Raw genomic sequence first — 21,243 nt, 5'->3', positions numbered from 1 at the left:
AGAGATGATTCAAGGAAGAAAAGGGGATTAAAGTACATTCAGAAGGTTCACAACAGGATTCCTATTGTGAGGCTGAGACAATATAAACACACGTGATAAATTTAAAAATTATACACTAGAAGTGAAACCATTTACTGATATCCTTAAAATATCTTAGAGCCATGTGTTTTGAGTGCTCAGCACGGTGCTAGTAGTTATAATGTTCTTCCTCCATCCTAAATCAATTTCTCATGGTGAAAACTTCTTTGGTTCTACATATACCTTCCCTTGGGCCAGGCATTTATGAGAGGAATAAACAAAGGGTGATTTATCAGCATGAACATCATTATTAGCAGCAAAACAGTTCAACAAGGTGCATATATTTTAGCATCTTTGCAAATAAAGGTAGCACGGTATATAGTAAGAAACCTGGCCTCATCTAAAAGAGGTTTGCCCTTTGTCCTGGACCCTGGTCGATGACTTCTAAACCTTTGGAATTTACCTAGCACCTGGAATGTCTTAGTTATTCAGAGTGGGTTTGTGGCACCACACCTGATAATTTATGCTAACTAGGTAACTCAGGGTTGGGGGCTGGCCATGCCAGAAAATCAACCATATGATTACAGTTCAGTCTTTGGGCCCACAGGATATGAACCTGACCTTCAGGGAGGGAGGGAGGCTGGAGACAGAATTCAACCACCTTAGACATAATTCAGTTAGTCATTCCTATATCAGATCAGTTCAGTCGCTCAGTCGTGTCCGACTCTTTGTTACCCCATGAATCGCAGATGCCAGGCCTCCCTGTCCATCACTAACTCCCAGAGTTCACTGAGACTCACGTCCATCGAGTGAGTGATGCCATCCAGCCATCTCATCCTCTGTCGTCCCCTTCTCCTCCTGCCCCCAATCCCTCCCAGCATCAGAGTCTTTTCCAGAGTCAGCTCTTCGCATGAGGTGGCCAAAGTACTGGAGTTTCAGCTTTAGCATCATTCCTTCCAAAGAAATCCCAGGGCTGATCTCCTTCAGAATGGACTGGTTGGATCTCCTTGCAGTCCAAGGGATTCTCAAGAGTCTTCTCCAACACCACAGTTCAAAAGCATCAATTCTTCGGCGCATATAATGAGAGCTTAATAAAAACTCTGCGTACTGAAGCTCAGGAGAGCTTCCTGGTTAGCAGTACTGCATGTGTATCCTCACACAGTGATGCCGGGTGGGTAACGCATCCCTGAGGACAAAGAAGCCGCATGTGGGATCCTCTCAGACTTTGCCCAGTGCATCTCTTCTTTTGGCTGGATCTGTTTGTATCTTTTCACTATAATAAAACTGTCATTGTAAATAAAGTTAGTGCTTCCTTGAGTTCTATGAGTCCCTCTAGAAAACTGCCTAATCTGAGGGTGGTCCTGGGAAACCTTAAATCTGCAGGCAGCTGGTGTGAAGTTGAGGGTGGCCTTTGGGACCTGAAGCGTCTGATGAGGGCAGTCTTGTGGGAATTGCTCCCTCAGGCTTTGTTGTTGCTGTTGAGCCACTCAGTTGGGTCTGACTCTTTGTGACCCCATGGACTGCAGCACATTAGACTTCCCTGTCCTTCACCATTTCCTGCAGTTTGCTCAAACTCAATGTCCATTGAGTTGGTGATGCCATCCAACCATCTCATGCTCTGTTGCCCGTTTCTCCTCCTGCCCTCAATCTTTCCCAGCAACAGGGTCTTTTCCAATGAGTTAGCTCTTTGCATCAGGTGACCAAAATACTGGAGCTTCAGCTTCAGCATCAGCCCTTCCAATGAATATTCAGGGTTGATTTCCTTCAGGATGGACCAGTTTGATCTCTTTGCTGTTCAAGGGACTCTGAAGAGTCCTCCAGCACCACAGATAGAAAACATCAGTTCTTCAGCACTCAGCCTTCTTTATGGTTCAGCTCTCACATCCATTCATGACTACTGGAAAAACCATAGCTTTGACCAGACAGACCTTTGTCAGTAAAGTGATGTCTCCGTTTTTTAATATGCTGTCTAGGTTGGTCATAGCTTTTCTTCCAAGGAGCAAGTGTCTTTTAATTTCATGGTTGCAGTCACCATCCGCAGTGAATTTGGAGCCCAAGGAAATACACTGTTTCCATTTTTCCCCCATACATTTGCCATGAAGTGATGGGACCAGATGCCAAAGATCTAGGCTTTACAGTCTGGCAGACTCACTGCAGTTAGTGTCACTAGTCTTGGGCAAACTCAGCAGCAAGGAGTATGGTGTCCCTAACCTTAATTTTGGCTAACTCTAGGAACACGTAGTAAGACAACGGATTAGAGCTACTCATTTTTTCCTGGAATAAATGCCTAGATATTTTAAACACCTGGTAGTTCTCAGGAAACATTCCAAATTAAGGGAAGGAATGGAGGGACCTTAGGACAGTTAATTTTTTCTATCATTTTCCTATAAATGTCACCACTGTTCATCTGTCTTCCTTGTTCCCTTTACTTCTTCCCAAGCAACAACCATGAAGATGGCATCAGGTAAAAACATTTTTAAATTGTTGGTCACATGACAGCTTACACTTATAAATTAACGTCATTCTTTTGTGGACATTTAAAAACTGACCTGTGTGCCAGGTACAGCTGCAACTCCAAAGGGTGGCCTCATCATGGGCTGTGCAAACATGACAGGCTGCTGCGGCATCATGGGCATGCCTGTCCCCGCCGGAGGCTGAAAAAAGCAGAGGGGTTCCCATTGTGAGTGGAGTCCACTCTGGCAATGCCCTGACGTTTATGTCCTTAACATGTTAAAGAAAATTTATGAGGAATCCAGGTTTGTGAAAAAGTATCACCTGTAATTTTTGTTTTGTTTTGTTTTGTTTTTTTGTTTGGTTTTTTAATTTTAATTTTATTTTTAAACTTTACATAATTGTATTAGTTTTGCCAAATATCCACCTGTAATTTTTTACAAAGATGCTTACTTACATTTATTTTTATTTATGTTTTTGGCTGTGCTGTGTGGCATGTGGGGATCTTAGTTCCCCGACCAGGGACTGAACCTGTGCACCCTTACAATGAAAGCATGGATTCTTAACCACTGGACCACCAGGGTGCATGTTCAACTGTGTCTGACTCTTTGCGATTCCATGGACTGTAGCCCGCCAGGCTCCTCTATCCATGGGATTTCTGAGGAAAGAATACTGGAGTGGGTTGCTATTTCTTCCTCCAGGGGATCTTCCCAACCCAGGGATTGAACCTGTGTCTCCTTCATAGGCAGGCAGATTCTTTGCCACTGAGCCCACCTTGGAAACTCCAGACCACCAGAAAAGTTCCTACAACCGGTAACTTAGAATGATGGGTGTTGTGTGGCTGGCAGATGGCAGGGAACCCTGAGGTGCCTGAGAAGCCTGGCTGGCCAGACAGCATCCTTATCCCAACAAGGCTTTGCTGTTGTTTATCTATCTTCTGTATGTATAGTTCTTAAAGAGGTAAAGACTTATTTCTTTATGGGAAATGGCCCTAAAATTTGCTAGTGATAAAGTGATAAGTGAAAAGTCAGTATACTGATGAAAAGTTGATTTTTGATGATTGAGCTAAGAGCCCAGGTCACTGGTTTGGTAAACAGAACTCCAAAAATGACATTATCAGTGCACTACAAAAATTATTTTGATGGTGGAAAATTATTTTAAGTGTCTTATAACTGACTTGATCATGTCCTGTGTAGACTACTTAATGTCTAAAGCAGATGACTTAATTTTTAAATTTTACTCTTCTGGGTTATGGGCAGAATTATATTCTATAGTTAATCTGGGATTGGCAAAGTCCTTAGAAGTATTAATTACAATTTTTAAAACAGGTCATCACTCACCATTCCAAACCCTGCTCCAGGTTGTCCGACAGATGAGGCCCCCGCAACAGGAGGAACTGAACTGGTTGGAGGTACAGCTCCTTGCTATCAAAAAAACCACAAAACACATACAGACACACATACACACACACACACAAACAACAAACAAAAAGAATCAATACAATATGGCTTTAAAAGGACAGAATATAACTTTTAAATACATGCTCTTAAGTATGTATAAAGATATAAAGAAATCTCAAATTTCAGTTTTCAATTTTAAAAATAGGCACTAGCACCGTGCCAGTGATACAAAGGTTACTAACATGATGTTCACCACTGTGGAGCTATTGGGGCTCAGCTTATGCTCTCTACCTACTTATGCCACCTTCAATGTAAGGAAGTCAAATTTTTCTAAACTTATTTTTGTCTAATCATTATATTCTCCAATAGGCATTGAAGTAGAAATTCGAGGAATGCTTTCATTTACATGTTTAAAGCTTGGTTTCCATTTCCCCTCACTTAAAAAAATTAATTTATTTTTAATTGAAGGATAATTGCTTCATAGAATATTGTTGTTTTCTGCCAAATAGCAACATGAATTAGCTATAAGTATACATATGTCCCCTTCCTCTTGAACCTCCCCTCATCTCCCTCCCAATCCCACCCCTCTAGGTTGTTACAGAGCCCCTATTTGAGTTCCCTGAGTCATACAGCAAATTCCCATTGGCTATCTATTTTACATATGGTAATATAAGTTTCCACGTTACTCTCTCCATACATCTCATCCTCTCCTTCCTCCCCCTGAGTCCATAAGTCTGTTTTTTATGTCTATTTCTCCATTGCTTCCCTGCAAATAAATTCATTGGTACCATCTTTCTAGCTTCCATATATATGCATTAGTATACAATATTTACAGTCCATGGGGTCGCATAGAGTCGGACACGACTGAACGACTAAACAACCACCAATCAACCATATAATATTTATCTTTCTGGCTCAGTGGTAAAGAATCTGCCTGCCAATGCAAGACACACAGGTTCGATCTCTGGATTGGGAAGATCCCCTGGAGAAGGAAACGGCAGCCCACTCCAGTATCCTTGCTCGGGAAATCCCATGGACAGAGAAGCCAGGCGGGCTACAGTCCATGGGGTCGCATAGAGTTGGACACGACTGAGCGACTAACCACCCACCAACCAACCATACAATATTTATCTTTCTCTTTCTGACTTCACTCTGTCTAACAGGCTCTAGGTTCATCCACCTCATTAGAACTGACTCAAAGGCATTATATTATATGGCTGAGTAATTCCATTATATATATGTACTACAGCTTCTTTATCCATTCATCTGTCCATGGACATCTAGATTGCTTCTATGTTCTAGCTATTTTAAGTAGAGATGCAATGAACATTAGAGTACGTGTATCTTTTTCAGTTTTGATTTTCTCAGGATATATGCCTAGTAGTGGGACTGCTGGGTCATATGGTGATTTTATTCCCAGTTTTTTATTATTCTTTTTTGTGTTATATTTGCTTCTCTCTGACTTCTGACTATTGTACGTTTGTACAAAGACCAAAATTAATTCCAAGTTTTAGGAAGCATTTAGAAGACTACACATGATACTGTTCACATATCCCATTTCAGGCTCAGGTTTGAGAGTTTTCAGTCATATACCAAAACCCCTAATATTTCCGTTAGGCATAAAATTAACCCTACTGCAATCCCTTGAAATTTACACTGTCCTCCAGTTCAGCTGTAGCCTTGAAAATAACAGCACACATTCCCAGGAATAGTATCACAAGGAGCAGAAAATATTTTAATTATTTGCTTTGTCTTGTCTCTAGAAACACTGGCTCAAAAGGCTTGTTGTTATCTTGCCAAACTGGGAACCCATGTAGTGCTAAAGCTGTTATCTGAAGACATTTGTAGAAAATACTTAAAGGCAAATTTTTCAGTTGTTGCTGTATCAGGTAATGGATATCAGTCACGGCAAATAGCAGCCTAAACAAAAAGCTCAGAGGAAAGGCTGGAGAATGAGATGCTTTGAGGATTAAGGGTTTGAAAAATCCAGACATCCTCCTGGGAAATTAGATAGCCATGCACATGCCCAGGGCTATGCACATACTCCGGAAAGACTTGAGATGCCTCTGGGCTGACCTGGAGGCTGTAAGCAAGCAGTAGTAATTGCTAAAGTAGAGTTACAACCTGCCTGGCTGAGTGTCAAGTCATGCCTAACACACACGCAGAGCCCCTCTGCAAATACCAGGAGATATTTTTGGTTCCAGGAGTTTAAGTAGTATCTGTCTAATTCTCAGCTGACCAAGTACCTAAAGGACAAAACAAACAAGCAAATAACTCAATCTACCAAAGTAGCAAAACAACAATAACAAAAAAAGTAGCAACAACAAACCTTGGGGAAGGGTAGAACATGATTTTCAGTGCTGCCTTATTACAATATTCAATGTATCCAGGTTCCAATAAAAAAATTATGAGATATGAAAAGAAACAAGAACATATAGCTCATATGCAGGAGAAAGAGCTCAACTCAATAATCTAAACTTCTACCATAAGAAACTACAAAAAAGAAGAACTAATTCTAAAGTGAGCAGAGAAAGGAAATAAAAACAATTAGAGCAGAGAAAAATGAAAAAAAGAATGGAAAAACAAAAGAGGAAAGAAAAGATCTTTGAAACGATCAATAAAATAAATAAAGTTTCAAGTAGACAAGAAAAAAAGAGAAACCTAAATGACCAAAATCAGGAAAGGAAGTGGAGATATTACTACCAATCTTACAGAAATAAAAAGAATTATATTATAAGAAATTTTATGCTAAAACATTAGATAATCTAGATGTCACAAACTCCAAAAAAGACACAAACTACAAAAACCTGACTCAAGAAGAAATAAAAATCTAAATAGATGTATAGCAAGTAAAGAGACTGAGTTAGTAATCAAAAACTTTTGATCACAGAGAAGCCCAGAATCAGATGGCTTCACTGGTCCATTCTATTAAAGGTATAAAGAAGAATTAATATAAACCCCTCTCAAGCTCTCAAAAAAACAGAAAAGGAACACTTTCTAATCATTCTTTGATGCCAGTATTACTGTGATGCCAAATATAGACAAGGACATCATAAGAAAACTACAGCCAAATTCTTTACAAATATAAATATAAAAATTCTCAACAAAATACTAGCATGCCACATCTAGCAGTGTATTAAAAGAATTACACACCATGACCAACTGAGATTTATTCCAGAAATGTAAGGTTGGATCAATTAATGTAATATATTATAATAATATAAGAAATAAAAGAAAAACTAATCTCAGCACATGCAAAAAAAGCATTTGAGAAAATCCACAATCCATTCATGATACAACAACACTAAATAAACAAGAAATAGAAGGGGAATTCCTACACCTGATAAAGGGCATCTACAAATAACTCACCATGAGGTCAGGGGTGGTGGCAGGGAGGAGCTATGCCACGCCTGAGGTCAGGGGCGGTGGCCGGGAGGAGTTATCCCACGTCCAAGGTAAGCAGCAGCGGCTGTGCTTTGCTGGAGCAGCCGTGAAGAGATACCCCATGTCCAAGGTAAGAGAAACCCAAGTAAGATGGTAGGCACTGAGAGAGGACATCAGTGGGCAGACACGGAAACCACAATCACAGACAACTGGCCAGTCTGATCACATGGACCACGACCCTGTCTAACTCAATGAGACTAAGCCATGCCATGTGGGGCCACCCAAGATGGACAGGTCACAGTGGAGAGGTATGACAGAATGTGGTCCACTGGAGAAGGCAATGGCAAACCACTTCAGTATTCTTGCCTTGAGAACCCCATGTACTGTATGAAAAGGCAAAAAGATAGGGCACTGAAAGATGAACTCCCCAGGTTGGCAGGTGCCCAATATGTTACTGGAGATCAGTGGAGAAATAACTTCAGAAAGAATGAAGGGATGGAGCCAAAGCAAAAACAACACCCAGTTTTGGATGTGACTGGTGATAGAAGCAAGGTTTGATGCTGGAAATAGCAATATTGCATAGGAACCTGGAATGTCAGGTCCATGAATCAAGGCAAATTGGAAGTGGTTAAACAGGAGATGGCAAGAGTGAACATCAACATTCTAGGAATCAGTGAACTAAGAAGGACTGGAATGGGTGAATTTAACTCAGATGACCATTATATCTACTACTGTGGGCAGGAATCCCGTAGAAGAAATGGAGTAGCCATCATAGTCAACAAGAGAGTTCGAAATGCAGTACTTGCATGCAATCTCAAAAAAGACAGAATGATCTCTGTTCGTTTCCAAGGCAAACCATTCAATATAACAGTAATCCAAGTCTATGCCCTGACCAGTAATGCTGAAGAAGCTGAAGTTGAACAGTTCTATGAAGACCTACAAGACCTTCTAGAACTAACACCAAAAAAGATGTCCTTTTCATTATAGGGCACTGGAATGCAAAAGTAGGAAGTCAAGAAACACCTGGAGTAACAGGCAAATTTGGCCTTGGAGTATAGAATGAAGCAGGGCAAAGGCTAATAGAGTTCTGCCAAGAGAATGCACTGGTCATAGCAAACACCCTCTTCCAACAACACAAGAGAAGACTCTACACATGGACAGCACCAGATGGTCGACATCGAAATCAGATTGATTATATTCTTTGCAGCCAAAGATGCAGAAGCTCTATACAGTCAGCAAAAACAAGACCAGGAGCTGACTATGGCTCAGATCATGAACTCCTTATTGCCAAATTCATACTGACATTGACGAAAGTGGAAAAACCATAGAACATTCAGGTATGACCTAAATCAAATCCCTATACAGTAGAAGTGAGAAATAGATTTAAGGGACTAGATCTGATTAGACAGAGTGCCTGATGAACTACGGATGGAGGTTCGTGACATTTTATAGGAGACAGGAATCAAGACCATCTCCAAGAAAAAGAAATGCAAAAAAGCAAAATGGCTATCTGAAGAGGCCTTACAAATAGCTGTGAAAAGAGGGGAAGCAAAAAGCAAAGGGGAAAAGGAAACATATGCCCATCTGAATGCAGACTTCCAAAGAATAGCAAGGAGAGATAACAAAGTCTTCCTCAGTGATTAATGCAAAGAAATAGAGGAAAACAAAAGAATGGGAAAGACTAGGGATCGCGTCAAGAAAATTAGAGATACCAAGGGAACATTTTCTGCAAATATGGGCTCGACAAAGCACAGAAATGGTAGGGGCCTAATAGAAGCAGAAGATATTAAGAAGAGGTGGCAAGAATACACAGAAGAAATGTACAAAAAAGATCTTCACAACCCAGATAATCATAATGGTGTGATCACTCATCTAGAACCAGATATCTTGGAATGTGAAGTTAAGTGGGCTTTAGGAAGCATCACTACGAACAAAGCTAGTGGAGGTGATGAAATTCCAGTCGAGCTATTTCAAATCCTGAAAGATGATGCTGTGAAAGTGCTGCACTCAATATGCCAGCAAATTTGGAAAACTCAGCAGTGGCCACAGGACTGGAAAAGGTCAGTTTTCATTCCAATCCCAAAGAAAGGCAATGCCAAAGAATGCTCAAACTACCACACAATTGCACTCATCTCACATGCTAGTAAAGTAATGCTTAAAATTCTCCAAGGCAGGCTTTAGCAATACGTGAACTGTGAACTTCCTGATGTTCAAGCTGGTTTTAGAAAAGGCTGAGGAACCAGAGATCAAACTGCCAACATCTGCTGGGTCATCGAAACAGCAAGAGAGTTTCAGAAAAACATCTACTTCTGCTTTATTGACTATACCAAAGCTTTTGACTGTGTGGATCACAATAAACTGTGGAAAATTCTGAAAGAGACGGGAATACCAGACCACCTGACCTGCCTCTTGAGAAGCCTGTATGCAGGCCAGGAAGCAACAGTTAGAACTGGACATGGAACAACAGACTGGTTCCAAATAGGAAAAGGAGTACGTCAAGGCTGTATATTGTCACCCAGCTTATTTAACTTATATGCAGAGGACATCATGAGAAACACTGGGCTGGAAGAAACACAAGCTGGAATCAAGATTGCCGGGAGAAATATCAATAATCTCAGATATTCAGATGACACCACCCTTATGGCAGAAAGTGAAGAGGAACTAAAGAGCCTCTTGATGAAAGTGAAAGAGGAGGGTGAAAATGTTGGCTTAAAGCTCAACATTCAGAAAACTAAGATCATGGCATCTGGTCCCATCCCTTCATTGCAAATAGACAGGGAAACAGTGGAAACAGTGTCAGACTTTATTTTTGGGGGCTCCAAAGTCACTGCAGACGCTGATTTCAGCCATGAAATTAAAAGATGCTTACTCCTTGGAAGAAAAGGTATGACCAACCTAGACAGCATATTGAAAAGCAGAGACATTACTTTGCTGACAAAGGTCCATGTAGTCAAGGCTATGGTTTTCCCAGTAGTCAAGTATGGATGTGAGAGTTGGACTATAAAGAAAGCTGAGTGCAGAAGAATTGATGCTTTTGAACTGTGGTTTTGGAGAAGACTCTTGTGAGTCCTTTGGACTGCAAGGAGATCCAACCAGTCCATCCTAAACGAGATCAGTCCTGGGTGTTCACTGGAAGGACTGATGTTGAAGCTGAAACTCCAGTACTTTGGCCACCTGATGCAAAGAGCTGACTCATTGGAAAAAACCCTGATGCTGCGAAAGATTGAGGGCAGGAGGAGAAGGGGACGACAGAGGATGAGATGGCTGGATGGCATCACCGACTCCATGGACATGGGTTTGGGTGGATTCCAGGAGTTTGTGATAGACAGGGAGGGCTGGCATGCTGAAGTTCATGGGGTCGCAAAGAGTTGGACATGACTGAGCGACTGAACTGAACTGAACTGAATATCATATTTAATATTGAATGACTGAAAGTTTTCTCCCTAAGAACAAGATAAAGAGGTACTGGGAGATCTTGCCAGTGCAATTAGGTAAGAAAAAGAAACAGATAGCATTCAAATAAAAAAGGAAGAAATAAATCTATCTCTATTTGCAGATGACATTATCTTATATAGAGAAAATCAAAGAATTCACACACAAAAAACCATCAGAGTTAATAAACAAGTTCAGCAAAGTTGCAAGATAAAAAATAAATATACAAAAATCAATGTGGTGTTCAGACTAGCAATGAACAATAAAAAATGCAATTACAAAAAATTTAATCTATAACAGCATTAAAAATAACACACTTAGAAATACATTTAACAAGACAGTAGAACACTTATACACTGACGGCTATAAAACATTGTTGAAGAAATTAAAGACAACTTGGAAAATAGACATCGTCTAATCTATTAAGGACTGCTGCTGCTGCTGCTAAGTCGCTTCAGTCGTGTCCGACCCTGTGCGACCCCACAGATGGCAGCCCACCAGGCTGCCCCGTCCCTGGGATTCTCCAGGCAAGAACACTGGAGTGGGTTGCCATTTACTTCTCCAATGCATGAAAGTGAAAAGTGAAAGTGAAGTTGCTCAGTTGTGTCTGACTCTTAGCGACCCCATGGACTGCAGCCCACCAGGCTCCTCCGTCCATGGGATTTTCCAGGCAAGAGTACTGGAGTGGGGTGCCATTGCCTTCTCCGACTAGAAGACTAATATTGTTAAGATGACAATACTTCCCAATTCGCTTTATAGATTCAGTGTGATTCCTATCAAAATTTCAATCCCTATCAACTTTAACTACTTCTCTTAGAAAAACGGACAATCTGAACCTGAAATTTATTGGAAATCCAATGACCCAGAATAGACAAAACAATCTTGAAAAACAAGAACGAATTTGGTTTGTTCACACTTTCTGGTTTCAAAACTTACAACTAAGCTACATTGATCAAAACACTGTGGTACTGGCATGAGGACACACACATAGATCCATACAGCAGAATAGAGAGTCTGGAAATAATCTACACATCTATGGTCAACTGATATTTGAGAAGACTGTGAAGAATATTGTTGAAAAAACAGTATTTTCAACAAATGGTTCTCGGATTAACTGGATTTGTGCATGCAACACAAACAATTTGGACCGCTATCTCATACCACATATGAAAATGAGCCTAAAAAATAGGTCAAAGACCTAACATAACAGATAAAATTATAAACTCTTCGACCTTGGATAAGGCAATTGGGTTTCTTGAACATGACACCAAAAGCACAAGCAACAGCAACAAAAATAGATAAAAATGGAGTTTATCAGAATTTAAAACTCTGTGCATTAAAATATACTATCAAGAAAATGAAGACGACTCACAGAATGGGAGGAAATATTTGCAAATCCTATGTCTCATAAGCATCTAGTATCCAGAATAATGCTGGGAGGGACTGGGGGCAAGAGGAGAAGGGGACAACAGAGGATGAGATGGCTGGATGGCATCACTGACTCGATGGACGTGAGTCTCAGTGAACTCCGAGAGTTGGTGATGGACAGGGAGGCCTGGCGTGCTGCGATTCATAGGGTTGCAAAGAGTCAGACATGACTGAGCGACTGATCTGATCTGATCTGATCCAGAATAATAAAGATCCCTTAGAACTCACCACATTTCTCAAAAAAAAAAAAAAAAAAAAAAAAAGATATACAAATGACCATTAGGCACATGAAAAGATTCTCAAGATCTTTAGTCATTAAGGAAATGCATATGAAAGTCACAATTGAAACCCTATGCACTGATGGTGTAAATATATAAGATGATGCAGCTGCTGTGGTAAAGTCCGTCAGTTCCTCAAAAAGCTCAACAGAGTCACACAAGTCCTGACAATTACTTTCCTAGGTATATTCCCAAGGAAACTGAGGACATATATCCTTACCAAAACTTGTATACAAATAACAGAAGTATCTTTCATAATAGCCAAAATGTGGAAACACAAATGTCCATTCATTAATGAATGAACAAACAAAATGTGGTATATCCAAACAACAGAACTGTCAGCCATAAAATAATGAAGTCCTGTTACATGCTACAACACAGATCAACCTTGAAAACATTAGGCTCAGTGGAAGAAGTCATGCACATAAGACTCCCTAGTGTAGGATTCTGTTTATATTAAAAATCCAGAAGAGGCAAATCCACAGAAACAGTAAATTTTTGGGTGTCATGGTATAGGGAAGCAGAAAATTGGGAAAGACCATGTTCCTCTTTGGGGTGATGGAAATATTCTGGAATTATCGAGAATGGTAACAGTTTTACAACATCAAAAAAATACTAAAAATCACTGAATTATACACTTCTAAAGTTGTAACTTAATGTTACAAAAATTTATCTAAAACATTTTTTAAAAGAAAGAAAATACTGAAGGGTAGCAAAATATCCCCCCAATATGTTTTTTGGAACCAGGATTCTTATGAGCTGATTATTTTGAAGAACAGCAGATGCAGGAGGAGCCCTGAGAACAGTAGACATTAAACTTTTGTAAGGTGTGTTTAGATTTACAAAGGAGATCCCACTTAAGGGTCTCTCCCTTTCTGTACCAGGAAGAGTAGGATGACTAAATCACAAGAGAATCTCTTATCAATAGAGAAGTCATTGACTTAAATGTAAAGAATGAATTTAAAAAATAATTCTACTTATTTATTTATTTCTGGTGGGTGCTGGGTCTTTGTTGCTGCACGGGCTTTTCTCTAGCTTTAGAAAGCATGGGCTCCTTTCTAGTTGCAGTGTGCAGGCTTCTCATTGCAGCGGCTTCTCTTGTTGCAGAGCACAGGTTTTAGGGCATGCGGGCTTCAGTATGCGATTCCCAGGCTCTAGAGCACAGACGCAGTGGTTGTGATGCTCAGTTGCTCTGTGGCATGTGAGACCTTCTTGGGTCAGGGATCAAACTTCTGTCTCCTGCACTGGCAGTCGGATTCTACACTGCTGAGCCATCAGGGAAGCCCTGTATAACAAATCTTACCTTTGTTGACCCGCTTTTCCTGGTAACCTCTCCATTAACTGGCCACCCTATATTTTCCTTTCTTTTGTTTTTAACTGAAGATGGTTATTTAAGCCAGTGGCTTAGACCACCTCAGGGAGTTACTCATTTTTTCCCTTTGGTATCTCCCATGTATATATGAAGCATACATGTTAACAAGTTTCTGTTTTTTTCTTGTTAATATGTGTTACTACAGGAGTCTCCACTAAGAACTTAGAAGGATAGAGGGAAAGTTATTTTTCTTCCTCTATAAGAGAAATATTATATTTCAGATTCACTCTACTCATTATTTCAACAGTCTAGGGGTAGGCTACTCACCAGACTAAGAATTGTATCATTGATTGGAATTGCTTTATCAGAATTGTACCTTACAATAACAATTGTATTTTTTACAAGAATTGTATCATTAGGATTTAGTGATGTGAAAGCAAAAAGGTTTTTAACTAGTTATCAAAACAAAATTAATCTGCAGATATTCCTGATCAAATAAATGGGTCAAAAATTTAAAGAGAGTCTAAGTTTGTCATTTTGTTCAAATGGTAGATTAACTCAATAATTTATCCCCTCAATATTATTTATCCTAAGGTTTAAAAAATTATTTTCTTTTTTAATCCTCGACAAAATGTTTCACCTATAGATGTATAAAGGTTAGCTGGTTTTAGGGGCAGAACTATGGCCTCCTACAAAATGCACATATTTTCAGTACCTTCCTAGTTTGTCTAATGGAAACTGAGCATGTCTGTTGTGCTCAAAACTAGGAATGAATAACCCTATTGATGGCCATGATAGTATGCCAGTCCTGTTAAAAGTTTTTAGATCTAATTTGGGTGCTGTCATCTGAAAAATTTTAAGAGTTGCACCTTTAAGCTGCATTTAAGGGGAATTTAAAACAAACTGAGAAAAGTAACCTAGCTCTTGTCTCTTAATAAAATCTATAAAAGGCAGCAGAAGGGTCTTCACCCTGACATCCACCCTTTCATGTCCTACTCAAAAACAAAGGCCTGCAGATTAATGGGAAAACCTGCAAACCCTCCCTCATTGCTTCTGAAGCACACATCTCAGCTCTCTCTTCTTTTTCTTGACTGTCCTTAGAAAAAGACACTCAAACGTATTTAAGGAATAGAAAAATGCAAGAGACATTTTATGAGAGAACTGGGGTGGATGGAAGCCAGAGAAACTCAGAATGATTAAAGTGAAAGCAAACCAGAATTTTGATCGGGAAGTACAGTTCTGCAGTAAATGGAGCAAATGGTAGTAAAATTTTGTGACTAAGTGAGGGTTAACAATGAAAAAATAACTGCCTTCATATTGCTGCCTAAAACGTTAAGGAAAATAAACAAAAGAAACAGAACTACAACTCTGTTTAGGCAACTCTGCCCTCCTAAAAGATTACTTTTGTTGTTCTAATTTCTCTTTCCACAGCTGCTGTGGACATTTTATGCTAAAGTCTACTGTCTTTAACTTTCTTGAGTTTCATTATTAACAGTGTAAAGTTTTCTGCCTCATAAACAAAAATAAGGTGTTTGGGGGTTTAAAAGAAATGAGAATGTTAATCTCAGTCTCCAGAATGCTGCCTGCCAATCAGATAACTGGTGGCCTTGTGGCCTCAGAGAAGCAAAAGAGTTGTTTGTTAAGTATCTGATGAATTCTTGACTGTGTATGGTTAAAATCTTCATCTTAGGGGAGGTGATGGTCAAGGAAGGTCTCCAGCTCAACACTGTCTTTAAAATACTTTTCCCTTGTTCCCCTTTGGGGATAATGGCCTCATTACTCAGCAAACTGCCCCATATAGAAACCTGGCAGCCAGTGTCTTGCTGAGCTGTTCACAATAATCCCCAGTTGAGTGGATTCTGCCTGAGACTTTTCTTTCTTATCTTACTCTCCACCTCTGGTTCCAAATCTTTTTTTTTTTTTTAACCTATGGTTGATCTGCCAGATATCAGTATTTTCACCACCTTTCCCTCCACTCCCCTATCCTCTTCTTTGACTTTGCTATCACCATGACTGTTTTTTAACTAACCAGTTAAAAAACACTGAATGGGGGTGGGTAGGTGGGAAAGAGGTCCAAGAGGAAGGGATATATATATATATATACACACACACACACACACACACACAAAGCTGATTCACTTTGTTGTACAGTAGAAACTAACACAACATTGTAAAGCAACTATACCCTAACTGAAAAAAAAAAAAAAAACCCAAACCAAAACACTGAACAGCTTTATCTTGCTGATAAGAGCAACACTAGATCCTCAGCATCCCAGTCATGTCCGACTCTTTGCGACCCCATGGACTGTAGCCTAACCAGGTTCCTCCATCCATGGGATTTTCCAGGCAAGAATACTAGAGTGGGTTGCCATTTCCTTCTCCAGGAGATATTCCCGACCTAGGGATTGAACCCAGGTCTCCCACATTGTAGGCAGACGCTTTACCGTCTGAGCCACCAGGGAAGAGTATAAACTACTTCAGACTGCGTATAAGATCTCTTTAATTTTGCATAGAAGAGAATAGAAAAATGAGTTCTTTTAATTTGGTGATGATAATATAAATTATGAGATTTCTTGACAATATGCAGTATTAACAGATGTATAAGATGCGTTCTGAAGAAGCTTTTTCTTTCTTTAGGGATTTTATTTGGAGTTATCGAGTCTCTCTCCCTCTACCCCCAACACTGTTTTTGTATTTAAGAATGCAGTGCAGTTGAGGGATGGAGTGGGAGCTTGGGGTTAGCAGAAGCAAGCTCTTATACAGAGAATGGATAAACAACAAAGTCCTACTGCACAGTACAGGGGACTATATGCAACATCCTGTGATAAACCATAATGGAAAAGAGTATGAAAAAGAATATATACATATACATGTACAGCTGAATCACTTTGCTTACAGCAGAGATTAACACAACATTGTAAATCAACTATATTTCAAAAAAATAGACTAAGAAAATAATGGAATGCAGCTGCCTAGGCCCAGAGTGCTACCTGCTTATGGCCTCAGCATCTATGTGGGCCACCAGACACATGCTTGGGGTCCCAGAGTAACAATTGTGCTTCCTTTCGCCCTCAAAGAGCACTAGTTTGCACAATAAATTATATGGCTATCCTGGGCATGGTGGTGGTGGTTTGGTCAGTCGCTAAGTCGGGTCCGACTCTTGCGACCCCATGGACTGCAGCCTGCCAGGCTCCTCTGTCCGTGGGATTCTCCAGGCAAAAATACTGGAATGGGTTGCCATTTCCTTCTCTAGGGGATCTTCCCGACCCATAGGTCAGTTTAAAAGAGATGGGTAGTTTTCTACTAAGTATCCTTTATAAAAATTAAAATGGAACTTTATTTATAGATAAATACAAAAATGGCCCTCTTAAGCATTGTTTTATGCAAAGAAAGATTTTAAAAGGTAAACATCCAGATATAATAGGCAATCTTCTCATTGTTATCTTTTAGAAATCACTTCTTAAAATTAAGTTCTTTCAGACTTTGAACTCAACCAAAGGCAGAAAGCATTAGTCCTTGAGTTTCCTGCTCTCTTACAAACACCAGGGGGTGGAGTGGGGAGACCAAAGGAAGTGGGTTTTGGAAACCAAGTCTGAGAAGATATTTTCCTATAGAAACTACCACTTAAGTTGTAGTTCAATTAATAATAATAGTATTGAAAACCAAAGTGTTATTTCACAATCGGGTCTAACTCTTTGTAACCCCATAGACTACAGCCTGCCAGGCTCCTTTGTCCATGGGATTCTCCAGAGAAGAATACTGGAATGGGTTGCTATTTTCTACTCCAGGGGATACAGAAATGAGACCTATCTAAATTTCATAGGAAAGGTGGTGATAGTAGTTTCAAATTTAAAAAACAGTGAGAAGACTTCATAGGGTTTTAAAATGAAAGTTCGGGTACACAATAGAAAACAGCTCACTCTTTCTGCTAAGAATAAAAGTCTTCATTATTTATGACCATCAGGAAATGTGGACAAGAGATGTGGTAAAAACATAGATAAAGGTCAATGGTATTACATGTTTTGAAATATCGAAATATCATTTCTATAATTGTAGAAATAAAAAACTAATGTCTGAAGAAGTATAAATACTATTTTGAAATATTTAAAATAAAAAGCTAGGTCATAATCTTTAGTAAATATAAAGTCAATGAAATTTGCCTTTTGGTAAATATTGCATCTTGCTCCATTTCTTCAACACGGATCAAGAAGTACAACATCAGTAGCAAAATTCAGCAACATGCTCCCTGTTCCATACACCTGGAAACTGGCACAGTGCCTGCACCACTCTGGCCTCCGGGAGCTACGTACCAAGGGTGCGCTGGGTGGAACGCCTGCTGACCAGGTGGCGGGAGCTACTTTCGGCTGCCAGTTGGCCCCCCCAGTCAACTTCTTCTCTCCAGCATTCCACTGAAGATCTCCCCTAAAATCAACCATGCAAAACACACACACACAATCAGAAAAGAATAGTATGTGGCTCCTTAAATGTTCATTTGTATTTGGGATCAAGAAGTAATAAAGAGAATGGATAAAACAGACAAAAGAGTCTTACCATATTGTATCTAAGAGAGCTTAAGGACATTTGACAAAAAAATTAATAGTTTTGACCTCAGTGATAACAGGAATTTCCTGTCACTGCTCATGGAAAAATGTGCCACAAAATTCAACTGAATTCATCACTGGTTACAAAAACTTCCAAGTAAGTCATAAATACTGTCTATCCTTCGCTGAACTGATAATGAATCCATAATGGCACTTTCTGGATCTTAATGGCTTCAACAGAAGGTTTCACACAATTGAATCATGACTACCACCTGCCTTCCAGTGATTATATCTATTGTTAAATGCATCCCAATTTCAGAGATGTTGAAATAAGCATCTAAAAAACATATACATTGTCATTTTTACTATTCTTCCTTAGAACTGATTCCATGAGACACTTTTTAAAATCAATGTTAGCGAGGAATATTACAATGCATCTAGAATTTAAAGCTATTAAAGTATTCAAACCACAATTCCCAAGTATTTCTAGATATAATTTAGTGTGAATCTGGAAACTGAAACAGATTATTCCTTTTCATTGTAGAGTCAATAGTGGAATAGAGATTCCGGTAGAATAACAACAAAACAAAAACTGACAATGAAATAAAAACCAATTTAGAAGTTACCTAGCCTGAAAATGAGTAATACTCCATTAAGTATAAGGTTTGATAGTCTCAAACAAGTACAAATACACTGTCATTAGAAAACCAGACAGTTTCAAAAATACTTACTTTTTGGATGTGGTACCAGAAATTCCAAGATCTATAAATGGATAAGAGAAAAAAGAATTTAAATCTCTATACTCAGTTTAAATGATATGACATTTAAAAGATCAAAGAATCAGAGGTCTAAAAAAAGTCCACATTTTGCATACAAATGACTGCATTTAGTTTTACCGAAGAGAAACCACTTTAGGAAACATATTCACAAGTCCAGCATTTTCTTTCACTTCACGTTATTCTTAAGGATCAAACTTTCAAGTCAATCTGTATTCAGAAATGTGTGAACTTAGGAGGCTTGAGATTGCTATCTTAGGCCTGTGTGGCTGGGAACTTGGCTAATATAAACTGTTCTCTGCGCTCAGTGGCTAGGTCGTGTCCCACTCTTTGAGACTCCATGGGATTTCCCAGGCAACAATCTAGAGTGGCTTGCCATTTCCTTCTCCAGGGGATCTTCCTGACCCAGGGATGATTGGCCGGCAGGTTCTTTATCACTAAGCTACCTGGGAAGCCAAATTGTTCTCTTCAATTGTTCTCCTAATGATAAGCATGGCTCATTTGTCTGAACTGTACAAGCAACTAGGTTTATGCTGAAAATCTGCTTTCCTTTCAGGAGACTGGCTGGTATTTTGGTACATGTTAGGCAGAGTGCCTACAGGATGAGGATCCAATAAAAACCTTGGATGCTCAATCTTTATAAAGGGCTTTCCTGGGCAGAAATCTTTGTGTGTTGTTGCATGTTTGTGTGTTCTTCCCCTTTTAGGGAGGAGAGAGCATAAGGAAGTCCATGTGTGGATTCTTCTGGACTTTTCCCTTGATGATCCAGCTGTGTATCCTTACGATTCTGCTGTAATCTCAGCTGTGAGTACAACCATGTGCTGACTCCCTTGGGTCCTTCTAGTGAATCTACGAATTATGTGAGTTGTCTTGGCAACTCCTGACCCAATGGGTTAAATCATTCTGCTCTAATCTCAAATCATTGACTACTACAGCAAATATTTATTGAGCCCCCATATGCCAGGCACTGTTCTAAGCATGTGAGATAAGCCAGTGATGCAAATAAAGATCCCAGTCCCAGAGGAATTTGCATTCTCTTGGGGTGAGATGGATGATAAAACAACAAAATAATAGAAGAGTATATAAGCTACTAGAGGCAATACAGCAAGCCTATGGAAAAGTGAATATGAAGAACAGGGTAAGAGAGAGCTGGTGGGTTAGGTTGAGAGTGGGGGCAGGCAGGATTAAATAGGGTGCTCAAGGAAGCCTCATGGGATGAAGCTTGTGCAAAGCTGCACAGAGATCTGCAGAAGAGCTTTCTAGGCGAGTCACCTGGTACCCTCTCTGGTGAATGGTAACTGTATATTTAACATTTCCAGAAACTGCCAAATCACTTTTCATGGCAGCTGCTCAATGTTATCAATACAGTCTCCCCAGTAATGTTCAGTTCAGTTCAGTTCAGTCACTCAGTAGTGTCTGATTCTTTGCGACCCCATGAATTGCAGCATGTCAGGCCTCTCTGTCCATCACAAACTCCCGGAGTTCACTCAGACTCACATCCATCGAGTCAGTGATGCCATCCAGCAATCTCATCCTCTGTCATCCCCTTCTCCTCCTGCCCTCAATCCCTCCCAGCATCAGACTCTTTTCCAATGAGTCAACTCTTCACATGAGGTGGCCAAAGTACTGGAGTTTCAGCTTTAGCATCATTCCTTCCAAAGAAATCCCAGGGCTGATCTCCTTCAGAATGGACTGGTTGGATCTCCTTGCAGTCCAAGGGACTCTCAAGAGTCTTCTCCAACACCACAGTTCAAAAGCATCAATTCTTCGGTGCTCAGCCTTCTTCACAGTCCAACTCTCACATCCATACATGACCACAGGAAAAACCATAGCCTTGACTAGACGGACCTGTGTTGGCAAAGTAATGTCTCTGCTTTTGAATATGCTATCTAGGTTGGTCATAACTTTCCTTTCGAGGAGTAAGCGTCTTTTAATTTCATGGCTGCAGTCACCATCTGCAGTGATTTTGGAGCCCCCCAAAATAAAGTCTGACACTGTTTCCCATCTATTTCCCATGAAGTGAGGGTTTTAATTTTTCCACGTCTTCATCAAGACTAGTTATGATCTTTTTTATTACAGCCATCCTAATGGGCGTGAACTAGCTTCCTTGGTGGCTTAGTGGTAAAGAATCCGCCTGTAGTGCAGCAGACTTGGGTTCGATCCCTGGGTTGGGAAGACCCCTGGAGGAAGTGGCAACGCACTCCAGTTTTCTGGCCTGGAGAA

At 39.9% G+C, this 21,243-nt stretch overlaps 1 protein-coding gene across 10 annotated transcripts in view; it reads right to left on the bottom strand.

Annotated features, from left to right (window-relative positions):
- SNAP91 (synaptosome associated protein 91) overlaps positions 1-21,243 on the bottom strand; it is a 239,691-nt gene that overhangs the window by 78,517 nt on the left and 139,931 nt on the right. For all 10 annotated transcript variants that reach the window (XM_044924466.2, XM_025294813.3, XM_044924468.2 and 7 more), the window contains 4 exons: positions 18,976-19,006; positions 18,014-18,125; positions 3,810-3,893; positions 2,568-2,672 (listed from right to left, as the gene is read on the bottom strand). In XM_044924466.2, the coding sequence (XP_044780401.2) occupies positions 2,568-2,672; positions 3,810-3,893; positions 18,014-18,125; positions 18,976-19,006 (332 nt within the window). The remainder of the gene's footprint in view (positions 1-2,567; positions 2,673-3,809; positions 3,894-18,013; positions 18,126-18,975; positions 19,007-21,243) is intronic.

Source organism: Bubalus bubalis, chromosome 10 (genome assembly GCF_019923935.1).
Source record: "Bubalus bubalis isolate 160015118507 breed Murrah chromosome 10, NDDB_SH_1, whole genome shotgun sequence".
Classification (NCBI taxonomy): domain Eukaryota; kingdom Metazoa; phylum Chordata; class Mammalia; order Artiodactyla; family Bovidae; genus Bubalus; species Bubalus bubalis.
This window is presented reverse-complemented; position numbering and strand designations above follow the sequence as displayed.